The 25,572-nt window shown below is 39.4% G+C and overlaps 2 protein-coding genes across 2 annotated transcripts in view; both read left to right on the forward strand.

Annotated features, from left to right (window-relative positions):
* Nucleotides 1-25,572, forward strand: part of LOC5564746 — a 789,319-nt gene that overhangs the window by 648,464 nt on the left and 115,283 nt on the right. The window lies entirely within an intron of this gene.
* Nucleotides 15,839-17,477, forward strand: LOC5573134 (DNA ligase 1). The gene is made up of 2 exons (XM_021837967.1): nt 15,839-16,358; nt 16,421-17,477. The coding sequence occupies exons 1-2, from the start codon at nt 15,944-15,946 to the stop codon at nt 16,828-16,830; spliced, it is 825 nt and encodes a 274-aa protein (XP_021693659.1). The 5' UTR covers nt 15,839-15,943; the 3' UTR covers nt 16,831-17,477.

A 25,572-nucleotide genomic window follows, 5' to 3' on the forward strand; every position in this document is an offset into this window, starting at 1 on the left:
CCGGAGGACGAGTTGACATACGAGTTGATGAAAACCCGATTGCTAAGCGACGAGTCGAAGCGTTTGGACAGGATACATAGCAACGACGAAAAACCAACTGCATTCGCCGGTGACCAACGGAAGAAGCAAGGAAGCGAGAAGTTCAACGGGAAGTGCCATGCCTGTGGCAAACGGGGCCACATGAAGAAGGATTGCCGGAAGAAGACGAACGCCAACGTTGCCAGTGAGCCAAGATCGGTTGTCTATATGGCGGGCGGCCGTGCGGACGGCGGTAAAAGCAAGGAGAGATGCGGTGAGAAGATCGAATTCCTGCTAAACTCGGGGGCCAGCGTCCATATGGTGAACACGAAGCAGCATTTTTCGACCATGGAAGTCCTCGATAAACCTGTGCACATTGATGTAGCGAAGAATGGAGAATCCCTCGTGGCCAAGGAATTAGGTGTTGTCAGCGGAATGAGCAACCGTGGCGTTCTGATGCATGCGAATGATGTTCTCTTTGTTCCCTCTCTCAGGGATAACCTCATGTCCGTGAAAAAGCTGACGAAGGCCGGCGTGGAAGTCATTTTGAACGAAAAATACGTAACGCTGAAGAAGGATGGTGAGACGATTGCGACGGCACATATGCGGGGCAACCTCTACGTTATAGAAATCGCAGTGCAACGGGCCAATGCAAGCTTGGCTGAAGCGGATAGTGCTACCCTCTGGCATCGTCGTCTCGGTCACATCAGTGAAAGTGGAATGGCCACTCTGGTGCGTGAGAACCTGGCCCTTGGTGTGCGTTTCAAGCCGGAGAAGATCAAGTTCTGCGACGTGTGTGTCCTGGGAAAACTCAACCGGGACCCGTTCGATGGTGCAAGAGACCGGGCGACCAGACCGTTGGAGCGTATCCATTCGGACGTGTGTGGGCCGATTGAGCCTGCATCCTGGGAAGGTCATCGCTATCTGGTCTCGTTCATCGATGACTACTCGCATTTCGCTGTGGTGTACCTGATCAGGAAGAAATCGGAAGTTTTTGAAAAATTCAAGGAATTTGAAGCGATGGCGACTGCGGCATGTGGCACGAAGATTTCAAAACTGACCGTGGACCAGGGACGTGAGTACTTCTCAACCAGCCAGAAGAACTACTACAAAGCGAAGGGGATTCAGGTCGAGTCAACTGTAGCCTACTCTCCGCAACAAAATGGAGTGGCGGAGAGATTCAACAGGACCCTTATCGAGAAGGTACGTACCATGCAAATTGAATCTCATGCTCCAAAATCGTGCTGGTGTGAAGCGGTGCTGTCGGCCGTGTTCCTGATCAATCGGAGCCCAACCTCGGCTGTTCCAAGAAACGTTACGCCTGCTGAACTATGGTACGGTCGGAAGCCAAGTCTGGAGAAGGCGCGCGTTTTTGGTTGTCAAGCCTATGCCTGGACACCGTGTCAACGGAGGAAGAAGCTCGACGCGAAGAGTCGACAGCTGATCATGGTTGGTTACGCGCCCAATGGCTACCGGCTGTGGGACAAGGACGAAAGGAGAATCGTGATTGCTCGTGACGTCAAGTTCAATGAAAACTACTTTCCGTGGGCCAACAATGCAAGAGATCGCGTGGAAGAGATACTGGTGGTACCCTTGATCTACGAGCAAGAGGGGGAAGAACATGCCAAGGAAGCCATTGATGAGGACGCCATCCAACCTGATGATGCGGCGGTCGGTCCGTTCGACCCGTCCTTACTCTTCCGTCAAGTTCCTTGATTATCTTACTGGATTTAGAGCTAGTGCTGTTGGTCCTCCCTCCCCTTCAGAGGTTCCCGAAACATACGATGAAATCCGTACCCGCGAGGATCGTGCCCTCTGGAACCAGGCGGTGCAGGACGAGCTCCGTTCAATGAAGGCCAACGATGTCTGGAAGATAGTGGCGTGCCCGCCGGCGTGAAGCTACTCAAAACGAAATGGGTATTCCGACTCAAGGAGGACGAGGCTGGACGGTTCGTCATAAGGCGCAACTGGTGGTCAAGGGTTTCCTTCAACGTCCTGGAATCGATTTCGAGGACACGTTCGCACCAGTGGCTAAGCTGTCTACCGTGCGAGTGGTGCTAGCCGTTGCGGTTCATCATGGTTTCAAGGTGCACCAGATGGACGTCAAGACAGCGTTCCTCCACGGTATGCTGAAGGAAGATTTGTTCATGGAAGTACCCCAAGGCGTGAAGGCGAAGCCCGGCAGCGTGTGCAAGCTGCAGAGGTCGTTGTACGGGTTGAAGCAAGCACCACGTTGCTGGAACGAAAGGTTCAACTCAGCGCTTCTGAAGCTGGGATTCAGCAGATCCCACCGTGACTACTGTCTCTACGTGTGCAACACTGAAGGCGATGAAGTTTTCTTAGTGCTGTACGTCGACGACCTCCTGATAGCCGGACGGAACATTCGAACAATTGAGAAGCTGAAGCGCCGTCTTTCCGATGAGTTCGAAATGACCGATTGCGGCGAAGCAAGGTTTTTCTTGGGGATGCGGCTCGCTTACAATCCGGAGCATGGTGACCTGAAGTTGACCCAAGAAACAGCTGCCACGAAGATCTTGGAGAAGTTCGGTATGACTGAATGTAACCCCGCCAAGAATCCGATGGAGAAAGGATTGCAGCTGTATCGTGAAGGATGTCGCACTTCCCAGACCCCCCCCCCCCTTCAGTATGTTGAAAATAACGTTTTATAACTGCTGCGCATAGTAAGGAACATAGTTGAAAAATGGTTCCTTATTATGCGCACTAAAGAAGAAAAAGAAAATGAAGAGAAAATAAGTTGCACTTTACCAGTGATGATTGCTCGATAAATAAACTAGTGCTTACATACTAAAAATCTGAAGTATATTCTCTTTAATTTGCTTCAAATGACTTAAGTGATGAGGTACTCTCTTAGCATTTTTGCTAACGGGCAGTCAATTTGGACGTTTTTCAATAGTTTTAAAGCTATTTTATTTTTTATTAAAGTAATAAACGTAAATTTGTCAACAAAATTCTTCGCGTTATTTTTTGTTTCTATTGTAGCAATATATGGAAAAAAGTTTAAACCAAAATTTTAAGTATTTTACCAGATTTTGGTGGATTTTGGTAAAAGTGCGCAGAGTTAGGAGCTGCGCAGAGTTAGGGGCCCTCACGGTAGCATCAAGACAAACCTCAAGGAGAACATAATTTATTTCTTGGTTTGTTTACATATTTCTAATTTGCGTTAAAATTTGAACCAGTTACTAAATTTTTAAAATTATTAGTGCACTATTTTTACAGTGCTCTTAAAATTAATATGAATCACTCTACAATCCAAGTTGACTAAAACATGATTACAATGTAATTAAAAATTATTCAAAGATGTTTTCATGAATTCTTCAACACTAGTTCAGCTCGCTCAGTAGCAACATTAAAAATCATGCAATGTCATGCAGATTCTTGAAATACTTGGTTCTGGTTCATCTCCGGATATAATTAACATTGTTCGGGGCAGTGTTCTAATAAACATATGAACTATATAGCATTTAATTGCAAAATAATTGAAAGTAAATAACTGATTCATAAATCGGGTTCACATTGATTCATATTTGTGGACAACTTTTTTGCCGATTCATAAATTGTGGTTTAAGACAATGTTCAAATAAGTGAAAATTTCAAATGTTTTCAACAATTTTTATGACATCATTGTGCATAAACTGCAGGTATATACCCTACTTTACCATTTTGCATTGATTTCATAAAAAATATTGTTTATTTTGCTCTCTATAATTTTTCAAATTTAAGCTGAGTCTTAAATGATTCATAACTGTGGGACCAGTGTACATTACCTCACTTAAGCGGTGAAAATAAATATTTTGTTCCGAATGTTTTGAAACCATGAATGGGTTTAACCTGGGAGGGAGAAACCGATACGAAATTTATGTACGTCAAGGTGAGCCGAGATTCTGCTGTCACAAACTGTCACTGTGAGCCCAGATCTTGAACAATGGACAAACATGATAAAAGCGCGTAATTGATAACAACATAGTTTTGCATTTTATCAAATATGACAAAAAATCGATTGAAAAACTATTCATGCTTATTCAAAAGTAATGTCACGATACCACCTTTTATTCTGATTAAATATAAAGTATTCAAATACTCATCATTTTATTTTTTCCAATAAAAACAAAAATGAAATGCATAGCAAACTTTGGCCCTTTTTCCATGTTTGTCCAGAATGATCGAAGGTACACAACAAAAGAAAACTAGCGATTTCCATCAAGTCTGCCTTGATTGTCACTGGCAAGCTGGAGTTTTCTTGAAGTTTGAAATAACTTTGTACCATATTTTGTGAGTAGTATTGGTGCCTCCCTCCCAGGGTTTGACATTGCTCTCGGAAACCATAATCATGACGACAGCAGCATACCCCAGCGGACGAATTGTCGGTTTGGGAGCGAATATAGTTTCCAGGAATTGCAGAATTCGCTCTCATTTGATTTTGAAGCATGATCAAAGCTAGCGAAGAAAAACATCCCATCTGTTACGGTCCGTGATCAGCAATGTATCGCAAGTTGTAACAAGTTTGATAAATAGTAACATCAAACGAGAGCCCCAAAGAGAGAGCGATGATAAAATCTTTTATTCTCGCTTGTTCGCAGTTGGGGATAGATGTTTTACTTTACTAGCACGATAAACAATCCAAGAACTTTAGATAGCAATAGTGTCCCCCAGTATTGGAGCTTGTTCAGAGAGTTTTTATCATGTACTGCTATCCCTCCGATCTGATCAAAATTGTAGCAGTATACGATAAACAGTCTCTCATAATGTAATGCATATTATGAAAGTTACAGAGAGCGGTACGTGAGAGATTCTCTCAATTTTCTCAGGATTCAATCCCTGATAGTTTCCAAACAAAATCCGATTTTTTTCAATTTTATTTTTCTTAGAGATTGATTAAAACCTTAATGAAACCCAGTGCAATTGATAACGTATTTGTAAAGCATCCTAAATATTTAACACAGGGTTATAAAATTGTTAATAGTTATCTATGCAACAAGTTGTGAAATTACGGTTTTTTTAGAACGAGTTGTACATTTATCCAACGAGGCTCGACGAGTTAGATAAATACAACGAGTGCTGAAAACATCGAGTTTTGCAACGTGTTCCATGCAACATGTTTTGGTATTACGAGTAATACCGTTTAATTGAATTATTTCCAACAGCACAATAATATTTCAAGAATATTTGCATGTTATCCCATGCGACGCATCGACATCGACAGGTAGGCTGTGACACAGCAGATCGATCTTGAGTATAACAGTCACAAATTTTCTCACTCCAATATTGATTCAAATTCGACGACGGACCATTTAAAAAAGCCCACTTTTTTAAGTTATTTCTCATGTGCCAAACTGCCTGCACGAATCGTGAAGAGCGTGAAGTTAGGTTCAGGATATTTTAGGATTTACTCTACAGCAACCTTTTAGTATACTGCGGTCATCTGAATCTGAATGACTCACTGGGCTCACTCAAGTCGGATACGGATCGTGCAACGGTTTCAGAAGGAGAAGCATGGACAAAAACTAGTCATTGAGATGTACAGGATTATTTCATAAATGGCGTATGAAAAGACGCAAATGTTTAGTTGATGACTCCCATAGCACCGAAAAGAGTGCTGAAAAGTAGCACTTTTCAGCACTTTTTTTTTGTTTTTGGGAAAAGTAGGCCGTTGTATACTTCGTCCCCTTGATATAAAGTAGGCTTTTATGCAACGTGGTGGCAAAAAAAATATTTTGATTTTTTTGATTCATATGTGCACTTAATTAACTGGTCTTAGGCCGAAAACCATTAGACCAAATGCCGTTAGGCCAAAGCGCCACTAAGTCGAAAGGGTCATTAAGCCGAAATGGTCGTTAATCCTAAATGATCATTAAGTCGAATATTCCCGATCATTCCAAAAGATCGTAAGGCGCATTAATTTTCAGATCCAATGGTTTGTTAGTTGTTAGGTCAAGGTGGTTTGATCATTACCTAGAAGCTGCTGAAACAATTTTAAGATCAAATGAATTCTTGATTGTTGAGCCTGGATAATTTTCTTTACTCAAAAGCACACAATATCCACTGTGAAATATAACTTGAAAGAACAGCCTTTGTTTAAAATAAGGAAAACACAGATTAATGTGATGAATGATTAAATGCAATTTCGGCTCTTCACCCTTATTTACTCACAATCACATCATTGTAAATCATTGTTTACCTTTCTTGCATTGTATAATTGTCTGACAGTTCCAGAAGATTCAATCCATCAATTGTATAACATTTACCTTTCAACACATTTTTGTATGCAACAATACACTACTAGAAAATTCTATACAAGTGAATAGGGAAGAGTGGAGTATAAATAGGACACACTTACGTTGTACATAGCAGTCTAAAATAAATCGTGAGCTAGAACGTTTCATCTTCGAGGAATTATTTCGTATCCACGGGAAGAGACCCTAACGACCTGCTTCTCTCGTCAGACATCAATCGTTGTGCTGGAAATCCACTAGAAATGTTATTTGAAGTCGCTGAGAATCTTGGCAATTTTTTCCTGAGAATTTTATAAGGTTCTCGTCAAGAACTCGCTAATAATTCACCAATAAGGCTTCTGCAATAAAGACAGGAACGCACAAAAATTAATTGACAAAAAATCGTATCTTTCAGTCAAAACTAATAATACAAAAAAAAACTTGTTATGTTCTTTTCGTAGCTTAATTCATATATTCAAATGATAAAACGTTCATTTATTATTTTGGTTTGCCAAATCCGAACTGCCGTGCCTTCAGGTTAACCCCTTCCATAAAATTTCGCACAATGGTCTCATCGACGTTATTTGTCGCCGAAAGCCAGTTTTATTTAAACTGCTTCTTGTTATCCATAGATTTATTAATATTTTTGACATTCCATTTGACCAAGGACCAATACCGTTCGATAGGGCGCAATTCTGGGTTGCTGGGATTGTTGTGATCTTTGGGTACCAAAACACAGCTGTTTGTATCGTAACGCTCGAATGGCTTTTCCCCATAGTGACAGCTCGCCATGTCTGGCCAGAACAGCATAGGTCTATTATGTTGCTTTAGGAATGGTAGCAGCCGCTTTTCAAGGCATTCCTAGACGTATCAACATCAATATCACTTTTTAGACCACTCGTGCATGTGGCATGCAGGACAAGCTTTTATTTCGGGATTTTCGATGCTTTGATGATTTTGAAAATTGCGTCCCTTATCATGATGCAGTATAACACTTCTTTTCCGGAAGCTGCTTGAAATCCGCCTTCGCATAACATTCGTACGAGAATGTCGGATTCTCTTGCTGCGCGAGCAAAATTTCAATACATAGACATCATTTTAAAAACTGGGGATCAAAAAGTGAAAAATCAGCATAGCAACCATTTTATATACACTGCTAAATTTCAGGTTTTTTTTTAATGCATTTTCAACAAAACCACATCTATTTGAAGTTGACCAATTCTTGCACGTTCCAGTCTTTAATCTGCCAAGGATTTCCCAAGAAACCCGCTAAAGGTCTCGCCAGAAACCAATCAATGATTTATTAAGAAATATTTTATATGACCTCCGGTGCTGGAATAATATTTAAATGCGGCATTCAATTTGGCGACCCCAAATACACCCTGACCTCCTTTTCACGACTGTTGTAAAAGAATCGGCCGTAAACATATCAGGGTTATTTAGATACGTTATAAAAATGCAACGTCTAGGTGTGGAAATACTGATTTTTATGTATTCGGCAAACTTGAAGCATGGATTGAGAACTTGTCAAAACGCCTGCCTATTCAAGTTTTCGTATTCTGGCAATTGATGGCAACACTGCTCGATTGTAATCAAAAGAGCCAATTGGGCATTTCACGGCGAAATTCTCTCTTTTTCGCTCTTCAACAAAACTTGAAAACAATGGTGCCAGTACCTGTCAACTTTGACAGGTACTGGCACCGTTGTTTTCAAATTTCCCGAAGGAGGGAAAGAGAGCGATTTTATGATGACGTCACCGCGCAATGGGCAATGGATCATTAAGGTAGTTATTGCAATCGTTTTTAATAAAAAATTTGAATAAAATCGTGCATCAAAACAAAGGCGCTTCTGTATATGGGATTTGACATTGTGACAGCATTGCTGTTCTGTCAAACACACAAGGCTACGGTGGCGCTATCTATGCTTTCCATAGCGGCCGATTTGGTTATTTTAATGATCCATTATATGAAGGAGTTATTTGCAGATATCATGGAACTTTACCAAATGTTCACCAAAGTCTAAGCAAGTGTCGACGTAGAAATATTCATATGGCTGGCAATTCTGTTTAAGAAGAGTTAAGAAAAGCTGAGTATCTCAAAATTTGAGCACAATAGAAACATTGAATGCTCAGCGAGATAACAAAACTCTACCGCTGTAATCCAGTTTTTCATTACTTACTTACTTATGGGTCCTGGGCACCCATTCTGGTGCATAAGGCCGACGTGAAAGATTTCCATCCTGGGCGATTGCTAGCTATCGCCTTGACCTGCGGCCAGGTCAAATTTCCGTCGACTTCTTTTATTTCTTTGTTGAGGCTGCGCCGCCATGATCCTCTGAGTCTGCCTCTGCTGCGATGTCCTGCTGGATTCCATTCCAGCGCTTGTTTGCAGATTTCGTTTCCGCCCCGACCACAGTGGCCGCATCCCATACAAATGCTGACCAAAAGTACAATTCTCACTCAAAACGTTTAAAAATGCTAAATATTTGACAAAACATGATTTTTAGAGGTAATTTGATAGAAATAGTCGCTGAAACAGAAAATCGATATTTCCGGTACATTTGACAGAATTTGTTTAAAATAGCACATTTTTGTAATTCAATCAATGAAATCCGTATCCAGATCAAAATCAAATGAAACGTCATTCTTTTGATGCCAATTTGAAGTTAAATATCGTGGGCAAGCTCAAGATGGTTTTTGAATCTATTCGGGAGCTTATAAAGGTAAAAAATGTGATATTTATATCAAGTATGATGGTCTAATGGGCTGATTCGTAGTGTAACTAAAAATAATTTTTCTTATCTTGGCGCAAAAAAGCGCAAGTGAAGCCATAGTACATCGAAAACTATGGAATATTTGCTACACATTGAGGGGTAATTGATCATTTTAGAGCGTTTCCCAGATATCTTGCACTACCTTTGAAAAAATGACTTATTTTTTAAGGAGCTCTATGTAACACACTTCTTGACAATCTCAAATGGTAAACATGTCAAATATGGTTTAAAATATCTTCAAAACAAAGCTTAAGGTATATTCTTTCGAATGAGACCGGTTGAGAAAGGTTTGGTCATGATTTAGTACAGAAACTGCAATTTCTATAGAATAACCTTCACGAAATTTGAAGAATTCAAAAGGGTCAATTTCAGCTGACATCTCTCCAGGTCACATGCTGTGAAAAATCGAAATGTACACCGATCGATCTGAAACTTTGGGGAATTGTTATTCAATACTGAAGAAATCAAGAAAATATATTCAAGAAGGAATTTGCAAACTTTATTTTTTTGACTTTTGGCCAGCTTTGGGCCACTGTGCGACGTAGAGTGTGGCCGACCCACCCCCACTTTCGTTGTCGAACTTCGGTTTGTATCGGTTGCTGGTGGCACCGACGATGGAGGTCAGCATTAGAAATCCAGTTGTGTGGCCACCATGCCCGAATTATATACCGCAGGCATCTGTTGATGAACACCTGCAGCCGTTGAGTGTTCTCCGCTGATACACACCACGTTTCACTGGCGTATAACAGCACAGATTTGACATTGGAATTGAATACCGTTTTGATTCATATTACGGACACTTAAGGTCTCAGTGAAGTATAACCCAGCAAAGAGCATACAAAATAAATCATTCTGTATGATTCTTTAGCGTTATCAAGCGTTGGAAGCCCTTAACTTTCGAATGGTGGGTAAAGAGTTCGCTTGCGCAACTTGAATATTTTTTAATAAATCAAAATGTGTGGCCTTTTCATGATTCTTATTCCGGACGCTTCCTCACTTTTGCCTCATATTCCGGACACTTTGATTCGAATTCCGGACAGCTCATGATAATCATTAATGTAACAGTCAAATCATCAATTGAAATCGTCAAACCACTTAAGAGACATCTAAAGTAGTTGGGCATTATAAATTTTCAAAGATATTTATGGAAAATGCTTACTAAAACGAGCCTTGAAATCGAGATCGTTTAAACGGCAAAAAATGAAACATTTCGTGTGAAATGTTTCCCATACAAAGTAGAGTGTCCGGAATTTGAAGCTGTCCGTAATATGAATCAAAACGGTATTCGAATTTTGGTGCGTTGACTAATCTGACTGTTCTTCCAAATATTTCTTAAGCTCGCAAAAGCAGCCCTCGCCTTCTTGATCCGTGCACCTATGTCGATCTTGGTACCGCCGTCAGACGCCAGTTGGCTACCAAGATATTGGAAGTTTTCGACGTTCTCCACTGTTTGCCCGGCTACTGTGAACCTGGAAGGGCCGGCCGTGTTTACATCCAACGATTGAACTGCCGCTGAGGAGCGTTCGGCAAGATCGTCTAGCTTACTCTGCATATCAGAGCGCCGTTGAGCTAGTATAGCAATATCATCAGCCATATCGAGATCATTTAAGTGCTCCATAGTAATAGGCTGCCACCGCAGCCCACGGTTTTGTTCACGGTCAATGGCGCCTATCAGGATCTCGTCAATTACGATGAGGAACAGTAGTGGTGATAGTATACATCCTTGCCTCACTCCAGCTACAACCCGGATGGGTTCAGACAAGACCCCGTTGTGCAATACTCTGCACGTAAAGGCCTCGTACTGCGCTTCCATGAGGCCGATGATTTTCTCAGGAACATCCTTGCGTCTCAGGGCACCCCACATATTTTCGTGATTGAGTCGGTCGAAAGCTTTTTCGTAGTCAATGAATACCATATACAGGGACTCTTGGAATTCATTGACTTGCTCCAAGATGATACGGAGCGTGACAATATGGTCCACACAGGATCGTCCGGCACGGAATCCCGCTTGCTGTCGACGGAGAGTCGCATCGATCTTCTCCTGGATCCGGTTTAGGATCACTTTGTATAGAACTTTGAGAACAATACATAGCAACATGATGCCCCGCCAATTATCGCATACAGTGAGGTCACCCTTTTTGGGTACCTTCACTAACACGCCTTGCATCCAGTCGGCCGGAAAAGTCGCGGTGTCCCAGATATTGCGGAATAGTTGATGCAACAGTTGAGCGGATATTGCGGGGTCTGCTTTGAGCATCTCGGCTGATATGCGATCGACCCCAGGGGCTTTGTTGGATTTCATACTTTGGATGGCTGTTTCTATCTCATGCAGTGATGGAGCTTCGGTGTTAACGCGACTAATACGCCGAACCCTAGGCGGATCATGCTGAGGTGTTGGTGGCCGGGTTGACACTTGGAAAAGTTCTTCGAAGTGCTCAAACCAGCGTTTTAGCTGGTCAGTGGGGTCGGTTAACAGTTGTCCAGTCGTGTCTTTTACGGGCATCGTCGTATTCATCTTTGCCCCGCTAAGGCGTCGTGAGATATCGTAGAGAAGACGAATGTCGCCGGTTGCTGCGGCTTTCTCACCTTCGTCAGCAAGGGAGTCCGCCCACGCTCGTTTGTCCCGCCTACATGAGCGCTTAACTTCCCTTTCTAGAGCCGAGTATCGTTGACGGGAAAGTGCCTTGGCTCCTCTGGTTCGTGCCCGCTCTATCGCGGCTTTGGCTTCTCTCCGCTCCTCTATCTTCCTCCAGGTTTCATCGGTAATCCACTGTTTTCTCCGAGTGCGTAGCTCACCCAGATTATTTTCGCTGGTAGTGATGAAGGCATTCTTGATGGCGGTCCATTGCTCTTCTACGCTGCCACTTTCCGAAATATTAGCAGCACGAGTTTCCAGTTCTTCGACGAAGGACCTTTTCACTGTGGCATCTTCCAGTCGGCGTGTGTTAAATCGACGTCCGACTCTTTCCTCCTGTCGACGAATCCGCGCAATGCGAAGACGCACCTCGCCGATGAGGAGGTGATGGTCGGATGCGATGTCAACGCTACGTTTATTCCGCACATCAAGAAGGCTCCGTTTCCACTTTCGGCTGATACAGATGTGGTGAATTTGATTTTCGGTAAAGCCTCAGTTTTTCATTAAGAGTTCAAAATTATATGGTAGCTGGCAACACTGATCAAGTAGAATTGATAATACTCAATATATGCAATTTTCTGCACGTTATTTGAGTCAAACCTTGAATAAAGTTTAGGTATGAATTTTGTGGTACACATAGCAAACACAATCGTTTTTTTATGCTGGCAACACTATAAGCTGAATACAGTAGATCTCCTACAAGACACATGTTTGGGGGGCGTTATAAGAATACGCGTTATATACAGTTTTAGAAAAAAAATCTATACTAAGTACCTTTGGGAGTTTTAGTTGAGAACTCTGCCATCAGGGGTGCTTATTCGAACATGCACTACATTATTCTTGAGGGATAAAATTGTGACTTTTGTAACATGATATTTCCAGATCTGATGATCTGGACTAACATGCGGTGGTAGCGCTAGTATTTTGTGGATATCCCAGGATCCTGCCCTCTTAGAAAGATGTCGACTTCGAGACAAAGTTGAGATTTGACATTTTGCCACCAAGAGACGCTAGTGAGCTTGATTTTTTTTGTTTTGTGGATATCTAAGGAGGCTGACCACTTCGAAAGATTGTGTCTTCGCAGTTTGTTCAATAGCTCAAAGGCTATCATTATTCTAGCGGCACTAGTGAGCATAGAATTTTGATTTCGCAAATATCTAGCGTCACCTGCTGGCTAAATCTGGAGTCTCGTGGCTCAAATAAAAAATGCCTCTGACCTATTGAAAAACTTCACAGACTACGACATTTAAGTGAACAGAATGCTGAGAAATCTGCAAAATATAAATTTCATGCCCATTAGCGTATAAAACATCAACTGTTTTCGTCATTTGAAACTAAAGTTTTTGAAACTTTAGGTGTTTCTGTTGAAACACAGCTTGGTAAATATACTCTAGTCATCTTTGTTTCCAATTAGTTACTCATGCTGATTTTAATTCTGATCATGTGCCTTTTACATTTCAAATATCCCATGAAGCGATTCTCAATCCTATTAGTTCCACTTTTAATTATTTACGAGCCGACTGGAATATATATCAAACGTATGTTGACTCTAATCTTGATGTTAACATTTCTTTAGAAACTAAACTTGATATTGACAATGCTCTTGAAACTTTAACAAATTCCATTGTTGAAGCCAGGAGCATTGCAATTCCAAAATGTGAAGTAAAATTTGAATCCGTGATTATAGACGATGATCTTAAACTCTTGATCCGTCTTAAAAACGTGAGGAGAAGGCAATTTCAACGTACTCGTGATCCTGCTATGAAAATTATATGGCAGGATTTGCAGAAACAAATCAAGATATTAAGGACTTACTAGTCCAATTGAAAATCAAGTTACTCAGGAGTTCGAAAATATTCTCAATCAAGAGAACGTTTTCGAAAATGCCTGGGAGACTGATTTGGAAGAAGTGAGAACTATTTTTAAAATAATCAAAAATATGAAAGCTCCTGGTGATGATTGAATTTTCAACATCATCATCAAGAAACTTCCAGAAAATAGCTTATCATTTTTAGTTGATATATTCAACAAATGTTTTCAATTAGCATATTTTCCTGACAAATGGAAAAATGCTAAGGTTGTTCCAATTTTAAAACCAGACAAAAATCCAGCAGAAGCTTCTAGCTATCGTCCAATCAGTTTGCTTTCCTCCATCAGTAAACTTTTTGAAAAGGTTATTTTAAACAGAATGATGGTCCACATCAACGAAAATTCAATTTTTGCCAATGAACAGTTCGGATTCCGCCATGGACATTCGACCACTCATAAACTCTTACGTGTAACAAATTTGATCCGTTCCAACAAATCTGAAGGCTATTCTACTAATCTTGCTCTTCTAGACATAGAAAAAGCATTTGACAGTGTTTGGCATGAAGGTTTGATTGTAAAATTGAAAAACTTTAATTTTACAACATACATTGTTAGAATAATTCAAAGTTATCTGTCAAATCGTACACTTCAGGTTAATTATCAGAACTCCAGATCTGAAAGACTTCCTGTAAGAGCTGGTGTTCCTCAAGGCAGCATTTTAGGACCAATATTATACAATATTTTCACATCTGACTTACACTCATCACACTATTATGGGTCACACACTATTATTAGTCACTATTAACTTTAATCGTCAAAAGCTATTATATTATAAACTATTTATCAATATAATTATGTTTCATACGTAAACAAATTTATTATGTAGCATTGAATACGTCACACGCATGCTTCAACACCGAAATAAGCGCGTTTTTAATCGATTGCCGCTAGACGCCCATTCATCTGTCAAAGTAATGCTGGATTTGTAAACATTCTAAAGTTTGTGCTCTAGATTTGTTAGTCTCTAAAGAGTGAAACTATCTTATTCACGGCTGAAAAATGGCTTCAACATCGAAAAACAGGTATGATTCACATTCTTCATAAAGAAATTCGAATGATTATCGCGAGATTTCCGAAATTTCAAGCAAAACATAAGTGACCCATTTTACTGCCATGAAACACATAGTTTTTCACTATTATGGGTCACTCATGATGTGCAACTTCACCCTGCATAATTCATGCTAAAATGTGATTGTCGACTACGATTTTTCTAGTGGTTCCAAGCGCAAATCTTCCCCTCGGAAGCAGTACCATCCGGAGGATTTGGAACGAGCTATTGAGGAAGCACGAAAGACCGGAAAAATGCGAAGAGCAGCTAAGATGTTTCATGTTCCGTTTTCAACTGTCCAACGTTACATTCGAACGCCTCCGAAAGGTCAAAAACCTGGTCCTGGAACAGTTTTGACAGCGGAAGAAGAAGCTCGAATTAAGACATGGGTTCTCTACATGTCAAGAGCTGGATTTCCATTGAGTGAGTCGGATATACTCAGCACTGTAAGCGATTATGCAGAAAAAATCCGGAAGACGAGAAATATCCCCAGTACTTTTCCATGTAAGTTGAATATAGCTAATTGAATAACAAACATAAATGTGTTTCGTTTAACAACATCCAATAGGCAGAAACTGGACCCGTTGTTTCTTGGAGAGACACCCGGACTTGAGGAAAAAACGCGTCACAAAACTCTCAAAAGCCGGGGCGGTCGTTACGGAGCAGCAAATCCGTCACTGGTTTCTAGAGGTGGAAGAAACCCTGCAAGAGGACGGCATTGATCTATCGATCTTTGACGAGCCGGAAAGAATTTACAACTTCGACGAATCGGGCTTTAAACTTGTTCCGCAGGACTTCAACGCGATTTGTGGACCAAATGTCGAAAACTCGTACTTCGTCCACAACAATTCAAGTAAAGACAATTACACTGTCCTTTTTGGAAGCAATGCTGAGGGAACGCTTACACCACCAATGATCCTGTATCCGGGAAAAAGAGTAACCCGCGAAATCGTTGAAAATACACCGAATGGCTGGTCTGTAGGCGTTTCTGATGAAGGTTGGCAGACGTCAAAGACTTTTTTTGAATACATGACAAACGATTTTTATAAATGGCTGTTGGATAATCACATTAAATTTCCCGTTGTTGTGTTTGTGGATGGACATAAAAGTCACATCAGTATTGAACTTACTGAGTTCTGTACAGCACACGAAATAATGTTGATTGCACTCTATCCCAACTCTACGCGTATCCTGCAGCCATTGGATAGACAGTTTTTTGGTCCATTCAAACAAATTTGGAATAAAGTTCTACGACAGCATCTTTTGGGACGCAGTGACGCTAAAGTAACCAAGGTCAATTTCTGTTCACTCCTGAAGACTTCACTGGACAATTTTTCGAACTCGAAGGAGTGTTTGAAAAAAGCGTTCAAAATGTGTGGTCTTTCTCCTTGGGATGTAAATGAAGTTGATTTCAGTAGACTGCCTGCAAATGCAAATAAAGTTCTTACGGAAAACACTGAGAGCGATGCACAACAGGAGGCAGAGAATTCATCGGATAGTGTTGAACCGGAGGATGACCAGGATGCATTCAAGGTCCAACTGTATTACTTTGAAAAGGGCCTCAGCGAGGATCAACTAACAAGATTCACAATGGACTGGAAAAACGATTATTGGTATGGCTCACTAGATGAGTTGGGACTCTTCAACTACTGGAAGTCTCTGAAGGATAAGTCTGAAGGTTTGATGTTCACAGAACCTCTTCAGCAATTTCAAAGTATTACTCTGGAGTTAACGATTGGAGAGGATGGCTCTTGCACACCTATTGTGCAACAAAATGCTGTAGAAGGTAAGCCAATTGACAGTTTTCTCAAAGGTCTAGTCGTTTTATACAACCTTTTCTTTTTTTAGATGAAATAAACGATCCACAACCTGTTCAACCCAATGACGACATGAGCCAAGATGAAGAAGCTGCATCAAATGATCCGTTTGAAGGAATTTTCATTTGGCCAAAGGTCAACGAGCGAAATGGAAATGACAAACAGAGGAGAAAGGAACATGTACCATCAGTCGCAACCAGCAATAGATGGCGAAAATGGTATGATAAAAAGGACGAAGAACGAAAACAAGAAGAGGAAGCAAAAGTAGCAAGGATTGAAAAGCGGAAACTGGCTCGAATTCAGAAGGAGGAAGAACAAAGCATCAGAAAGAAGAAAAGAGATGAGAAAAAGTTACAGAAGGAAAAACAACAGCAAGAAAAGGAAAACAACCCTCCTCGGCAGAAGAAGAAAAAGAGGACATTGATGCCTAAATCGGGCTAAATTGAAGTAAAATTGATTTTTCATTAAAACATATCATTGTGAAAAGAGAAAAGATTTAACTTACAAGGAAGCAGACAGCTGATTGTTAAAAATGTATGAGACTGAATTCGGAAAATAAACGTTTTTGTTTTTGATTCTTTTTAAATTACATACCTACTTATTAATGAAATTGCTTCTTTTGTTGTGATTAAATGGGTTTCACTGATGCTGATCAGAGAGTTATGTCTGTTTGTCTATGACCACATTCTCTTCAATGCGGTTGTTTTGTTCAAATGTCTGTGTCTTATAAATTTGTTCGTTTTCAATCTACATAATTATTGAAGAAACTGTATATTTTACTGTGATTATGCGGGGTTCTTTAATATTTAACCTAATTGTTATGTCTGTTTGTTAATGAGAGTATCTCTTCAATGCGGACATTTGTTCAAAAGCCTGTTTCTTTATTCAAAATAAAAAGAAATGCGTTGTAAGAGTTTCAGGAGTTTCATCATTTAATTCTTATAAGAGTGACCCATTATATGTGACAGATTGACCCATAATTGTTACGAACTTGATTTTGACCCATAATAGTGGTTTTGGTTACCTTGGTTCTTTTGAGCTTTTCCGAACAAGTTTTGAAAAGAATATGAATATATATGTGGTTAAAACGAAAGAATAGACCTTCAATGATCGGATAGTGAAAAAAAAAATAAAGAAGTTGACGCTTTTTCAAGAAAAACGATCAATTTGAATGTGAGATGGTTCCTTGAGTGACCCATAATAGTGTGGAGAGTGTACCTGAGTTACCTCAGGGATGTCAAAAATCTTTGTTTGCGGATGACACAGGCCTCTCCGCCAAAGGACAAAGCCTGCGTGTCATCTGTAGTCGATTGCAAAAAAGTTTGGATATTTTTTCTTCATACTTGCAAAAATGGAAGATTTCTCCAAATGCTTCCAAAACTCAGCTAATAATATTCCCACATAAACCAAAAGCTCTTTATTTGAAACCTTCAAGTAGACATGTTGTCACGCTGAGAGGGGTTCCAATAAATTGGTCAGATGAAGTTAAGTATCTAGGGCTCATGCTAGATAAGAATTTAACTTTCAAAAATCACATTGAGGGCATTCAAGCCAAATGTAACAAATATGTAAAATGTCTCTATCCCCTTATTAATAGAAAATCAAAACTTTGTCTTAAAAACAAGCTTTTGATATTCAAACAAATTTTCAGGCCAGCCATGTTGTATGCTGTACCAATATGGACTAGCTGTTGTAATACCAGGAAGAAAGCTTTGCAGAGAATTCAAAATAAAATTTTGAAAATGATTCTGAGGCTTCCTCCCTGGTATAGTACTAATGAGTTACATAGAATATCCAATGTTGAAACATTGGAACAAATGTCAAATTAAATAATCAATAATTTCAAGCAAAAATCGTTACAATCTTCTATTGCCACGATTAATGCGTTATATGTTTAGGTTAAGTTAGGTTAAGTATATTGAAAACGTTATAAGCAGGTGAAATCAACTCACCTGTAAAAAATCTGAACTGCTATGGCAAATAAAATGTAATATGTTGTTAACAAAATGTTAATAAAATCTTAGATTTGTTTTACCAAATTAGGATGATAGTGTTATCTAATAACACAGAACACCTAGATATAAGAAAGAATGAATGTAATGTTTGGAATAATACTAATAAAAAAAAATTCAAAAAAAAAGTGTCATGCCCATTAGCTCCGTCTGATGGTGGAGTTCCGAATCTCACGGCTTTTATAACGATACCGATTGAGCTGTTGAGCAAGTTTGCCGAAGACGCCATTCTTCTGAATAGTCAGGATCTTAATGTATAATAAAAACAAAATTTTGATTCCCACTAGCGCCGCTTGATGGAGGAACTCCGTTTTTCAATGGACACCGCATGTTATCTACTCAATAGCTTTGGGGAAAAGCATGACCGTCTAATTTGATGACTTGTTAAGATGTTGATCACCTATTTGAACGATCGTTAATTTCGGTCGTAAAAAAGTGATCGTATAAAAATGGTTGTAAAAAATAGAACCGTCGTTAAAAGAGGCTGAAGTGTAAAATAGAGACAAAGTATGGGACACATGGAAATAAAATTCTGAAATCACCGGGTTATTTTCTCTGAGCTTCCATTAAATTTTACAGAAACATAGCACATTCTTTTGATAACGATCAAATTCTCAATGCACCTAATTTACTGCAGCATTTATTATCAAAAAATCTAATAGTTCTATGAATGAGTAATCTTAATGTTTCCTGGAGAAAGCACTCGGTTGTCGATTATCTGGAAATCAGACCACTTTTTTTGGGATCAAGTATTTCATACAACAATTCAACATATACTCAGGAAATCATCTATGAATCTACCCCCAGAAGGATTTGTCAACTTTACTTTTTGTTCCGAGCACGGCGTAACGCTTTCACAACATGTTCTGCACTTTTTAAGTTGAACCATTCTTTCCCCGCCCTGCAATGTTATCGTTAGCCATCCGTCTTAAAAATTCGTTTCCTCTCGGTGATAAACAACTAAAACTTAACAAACTTGCTCCATGGCGAAGGTTCCTGCTTCCGCTTCTGGGAGAATCTGCTTTCCCGGCAACGGTCCACAGAGGAACAGCTATCGCTTTAACTGGACAAAAGTTTTACACCTTAGTTCCAACCGGTTTGCGGAGCTTCATTCCTGGGAATACTGGGCGCTCGGATGAACTTATATTCCAACTTGAGTGTGGCACTTTCCGCGTAATAACAATGAGAAGTAAGTGCATTGTTGGACGAAAGTTCGTTTACCGAGGACCAACTTCCGCTGAACAGCAGTTGGGTAACAATGGATGATGTTTTTGCTCGGTGCTTCGTAAGAGACTATTTGTTGTAATGATTAAAAATGAAAAAAATGGAAATTTCTCCGTTCAATGCATTATGACAATGAACAATAAGTTGAAATGAATGCAAGCAGAAGCTCTACACAGCTATGAAACGTTAATCAAGAATCACTTTAATTAAACATACATAAAATTAAATATCCCTCAATGCAAAAACTCTGCACCAATAGTCAGTTGCGGGAAATGTTCACACTTTCCCTGAATCATGTTCGTCCGACACTCCAGAGTTTTCTGCCGCTGCCATTCCCCGCATGAACGGCCATTGTTGCTAATATTTAACAAGAAAAGTACTACCTGTTGCAGCCGCCCGTTCCATCCCCAACGCTTTCCCATGCACCCTCCAGAATTAGAAGCAGTACCGATATAAATCCACAGTAGGGTGTGGCTTATTTTTTCGAAAGTTGTGAAAACCCAAAATTCGAAGAGCACTTCTGAATCCAAAACACATAGGAAAATACAAAATAGAGCTGAACATATTAAACTTATGGCGCCACCCATAAGCGACTAATAGATGAATCTATTCAAAATTATTTGACAATAACTTGAATATTGAATTTTAAAACCAAAATAAAATGAGTTTGGGGGTTTTGCTCACAATTACACTTTTACTAAGTATTAAACTGAAGTTTATGAAGCATCTTAATGTCACTACGAATTATCTTCTCCTTCTCCTTCTTCTTCTTCTTCTTCTTCTTCTTCTTCTTCTTCTTCTTCTTCTTCTTGTGCTTCTTCTTCTTCTTCTTCTTCTTCTTCTTCTTCTTCTTCTTCTTGGCATAACGTCCTCACTGGGATAGAGCCTGTTGCTCAGCGTAGTGTTCTTATGAGCACTTCCACAGTTATTAACTGAGAGCTTTCTTTGCCAAAGTTGCCATTTTTCGTATTCGTATATCGTGTGGCAGATACGATGATACTCTATGCCCAGGGAAGTCAAGGAAATTTCCATTACGAAAAGATCCTGGACGGACCAGGATTCGAACCCAGACACCTTCAGCATGGCTTTGCTTTGTAGCCGCGGACTCTAACCACTTGGCTAAGGAAGGCCCCGTATTATAAAGTACCGTAATCCGGGGTAGAGCAGGATAATGCTTAAAACGTCGTTACATACTAAAACGCCTCAGACTAAAACAGGCCCATGGGCGAATGATGTACATTTAAGACTATTACAATACAGGGTAGGTGTACAAGTTATGGACATGATGGTTCAATGTTTCGCCATTAACAGTTTCGTATTTACAGTTTTCAAATGAACAATCATCATTCTTATACTATTTACATAATTACGAAACAAAATGAACTTCAATGCAAAGCGACTGCCCGGATTGCAAATTTCTAAAGAACTGATCAATTAGGCAATTTGGGGTTTAGCAAAAGGCCATCTTATTCTCGCATATTCCCGCGTAAGCGAGAAACCAAACAATCGCTGAGAGTGGTAACGATCGTTAGATTGGTAGCCAATGATTGAGGGGATGCTGAATGCAGCTTCCCTTGAACTTCGAAGAAATTGTGAGTGATTAGACACTATGAGATTTGCATTGTTTTTTACTTTATTCAAAAAGAAATGAATGGTTTGTCTCTCAGTTAGAGACGTTTTTGTTATTACCATGGATTTGAGGCAAAAGTTCGCAGGCGCCGTGGACAGAACTATGCATTAGATTTACAAAGCAAAACAATCAATGTACCTTCATATGCTTCAGTCTGACACAATAATGTAAGCAGACCACTAAAAATGGATGAAATGTACAAAACTAAGAGACAAAACATTATGACAGGGAAATTCAACTGAAATTTGCGCCAAGAATTTCTTCTTAACGTTTCGTAGACAAGAAAAGTAAAAGAGTATAAATGGACCGATGCACGAGTTCACTCATTTCATTTTTGAGCGATGCCGAATTCACTCGTTGACATGGTCACGTAAATAACAGGGCACCGCTCAAACGTCAAATAGTGAATTCTTGTATCGGTCCATAGAGCCGTCTAAGCAATATGCACGTCATAATGTGGTCCATTACTCAATGTTAAATTTTGCCTCGTACAATGCGAAAATTTGCTGCCACTATGGGGAAAAGTTTGCATTTGAGTAGACGCACTAAATATTATATTCTCGAAGTACAATCAACTACAGAACAAAACAGTACTACGTGTTGAAAGTGATATGTTAAGGTATAACTTACCCTACAAGCTGGAGCTGAAATACTCTCAATTCAATCGATATCTTCTGCGGAATGTAACGTGCGAAGCTTTGCCCCGCATTGCTCTTTGTGAATGGCTTTGAGTGAGTTCCTTACTAACTCAGTTTTCTTCGGAGAGAATGCGATATCCAGCTTTGTAGCACAAATACACAAATTGTCTTAAGTATTGAAGCTGTACCATTTATGGCTATAATGGTTTCCTATTTGGCCATATTTGAACTATCAAAAATTATCAAATTCTGATTACTTTTGAATATTTTAACATAAAGATATCAAACTTTCGAATAAACTGCAGTTATAGTATGGTGTGTGTTTATATTAAAACCGATTTCAACTGTGCTGCGTCGAAAGACCGCGAAAACCCGGTGATAAACTGCCCCTTTGCTTTGAGTCCACCCCCGCGAGGTACCCCAGGATTGCGCTGCGTTGCACTTTTGGGAGGTTCACACCCACGGAGCCAGTCTTGCTATCTAACTCATAGTTTGTTGAAAATCATATTTACGTCAAATTTTACAATTTGAAATAAAAACATGAAACGAGCTCACCAATTGATCTTTCATCCTTGCCTGAGTAGCCACAATCCACTTTCAGCATCACTTAACGCAACAATCCGGTGACGCAATGAAATAGGGTGATGTGCTAGTGTCCATCGTATTAAGCATTGATCAGTGAGAACTGCAATTTTCCCAGTATTGCAGTGAATGATGCTGATACAAACCGATGCCAAAAAATTCTTTCTCAAAACGGCTTTAGCATTGTACAATAACATTTTGATAAATCTTTATCTATTTTTGTAAATAATGCAAATAAAATGCATCTTACCGTATTCTCAATCCGTCGTATCGTTTTCAACTCCGTCGCAATCAGTTTCCAGATTCGTCTCACAACTTACGGCTCACTGTGTGTATTGAGTGGTTAAAACACAACATATCAACGCTAATATAAAATGTTTTACTAGAATATTTAGATCTACGGGCATCTCCCCATTCCTTCAGCATGATAGTACTAATACTAATTTCCTTTAAAATTAATTGTTCGTCATCAAAATTCAGCCCAAACATATGAACACAATTCATTTTGACCGTACAATTATGGCATTTGCTCACAGTACAGCGAAAACAACACAATCAAAGGAACCGTATTTTTACGTCGAGCGTCGCGCACACATTGATGCGCACAAGCTTTTTTTTTCTCAGTACGACGGATTGAACTTTGTTTACATTCTCAATTATACGCGGCGGTTGAGGAAATTTCGTAAAATTTGGTGATTTATAGAACTTTTACGGCGTGTGATTGGAATGAAATCCTTCAGTGATGAAGTACGAAGGTTTTCCATAGTGAAAATAAGTGCCCGGCAAAGTAAATAACCCACGGGGGGCGGAAAGAAACTTGTGTTGGAAAGTGGTGTGGCTCAGTCGATCGCTAAGCATTTCTCTCAAATCGTGTTCGTCCATGCGATTTCGGTGAAAAAGTGCAAAGTGGATAATTGAACTGAAGTTATTTACCGAAATACATTAGTTTTATTGCATTTTTGGTGTACAAGTGTACAAACCATAACAGCTTTCACAAAATAACACTTGGATAATGAATCTATGTTTCAGGTAAGTTTCAATATCCGCCTTGGTGGAACATTTAAAGTTTGATACGACGAATTGTAGCACTTACGACGAAGTAGAACAAAACCCTACTCATGCTTGCTCAGGCTCTTCAAACCGCACTGCCGTTTGCCGGGCGAAAACCGAGAAACAAAACAAAACCGGCGACGCAACGAAAAACAATTCATGCTTGCTCTGGCTCTTCGAACCGCACTCCATTTGGCGAATTACCCTATAAGGCGTAAAAAGCTACTAAAGTTTCTTTGATTTTTTCAAAATTTCACCATCCAAACTGTTATAGACCACTTTTTTAATATTAGTACATATCAACTCAAAACGGCTCAAAATACTATTCTATTGTACTTTGTGGTACTCTTATGAAATTGTTTATGTAAGCAGTGCCGGATTTGGGCTTCGGAGGGCCCGGGTCAGATCTCATGAAGGGGGTTCTTTTATACAAAATTCAGCACGTTTTGGGATTCCAACTAACGCATTGAATTTGAGTTTTGAACGAGATGATTGGTCCAAACATATGAGGGGGCCAAATTCAAAGTAGTGACATTTTCGTTTGTTAGCGATATACATTGAAAAATTCGACTGTTTTTAAGCTTTCTTCTCCTTCTCTTAAAATCTTCAAAGCCGTTTTTTTCCAAAGCTACTTTTGATTATATTCAAAACAAGTTTCCAGTTTTTCTCCGGTTACCGCATTCTATGAAAAAAAAATAAATAAATAAATAAAATTTTTACAGTTGGGGAAAATTAGTGCCCCTACTAGCAAAAATAAAGTACACAAGGCTGATTGACCTGAAATTTGAACTGCATGTTGAAAATACTCTTCCTAACTCGATATTGAAGGGATCATCGAGTCAGGGAGGTATCGAATTAAAGAACACAAAACCAGTGCAACTGCGATGAATGAAAACCAACCTTTACTATGGTTCTCTAACTCGATATCAAGATACGGAATATCGAGTAAGGGAGAGTTAACTGTAGCTTCAAATTAAACATATAAATGAATCATAAAATTCTATGCAAATATGTCTAAGTACTTAAACTCCACCCATTTTGACAAAAATATTAAAATTTTGATACTTAGATATTTTGCAGACAAAAACATGCCTTTTGCAAAAATATTCCAATTTGAAAATTTTGTCATTTTTCTCAGAATAACATTTTTTTATTAGCTTCCAAATTCTTGAATATAATTTTATTAATTTTCTATAAATCAAATTTCAAGTTATTTATGAGACGTAGTTCACGTTAGAAGCTGTTATACAATTCCCTAAACTTGACCATTTTTGTATGAAAATCGATATTCATGCACTTTATTCATGGCAGTCCTTATTCTGTAATTATATTCAAATTTTACTCAAAGCCTTCACTGAATTCAAAGAAAACTTTATCAACTACGGAATACAAAAAAAAAAGTATTTAAGGTGATTATAGAACGAAGCCACACCTCAAATTTTCAAAAGCACAAGTCTTGAGAACCAAACAGCGCTCTCAACTCTTTGAATTGAGCAGTGCTTTACAGGTTTAGCCGTATTTCTTCAGATCATGCAATAACGTTAAGCGCATTTTTAATTCAAATATATTTTTAAAACTAATTAGAGTAGAATTTAGAAGATTTTGGCCAAATATTCATTTTTAAAATACATTCAAGCATGATAATTGACAAAGAAAAAAAGGCAAAGAAAAAAAATTACTCAAATATTGGAAAATTAACTTCACTAAAGATAAAATATTGTGAGGTGTATCAAAATGTTTTTTGTTCTTCATTTTGATTCCTCGGGGGGCCCCCTCCATCGGGGGGCCCGGGGCATTTGCCCCCTGGGTGCTGCGAATTGAATCCCTTTTTAGTTTCAAGCAAATCTTGAAACATGCTTCTTGTGAAGAATTGAGTTTGTCGTATTAGTCCCTCAAACGTCACTTTGAGTTCCCTGTTTATCAAATTTCGCTCTCTGATCTCTCTCTCTGGAGAGCTTGAATGCGTCCTAGCTCGAATGACTTTCTCATTGTGAAATCGGCTAATAGTGGGTCTGCTAGAAGTTCGTGGATCTATTCCATTTTTATG

The sequence above is a fragment of the Aedes aegypti genome, chromosome 1, assembly GCF_002204515.2.
Source record: "Aedes aegypti strain LVP_AGWG chromosome 1, AaegL5.0 Primary Assembly, whole genome shotgun sequence".
Lineage (NCBI taxonomy): Eukaryota > Metazoa > Arthropoda > Insecta > Diptera > Culicidae > Aedes > Aedes aegypti.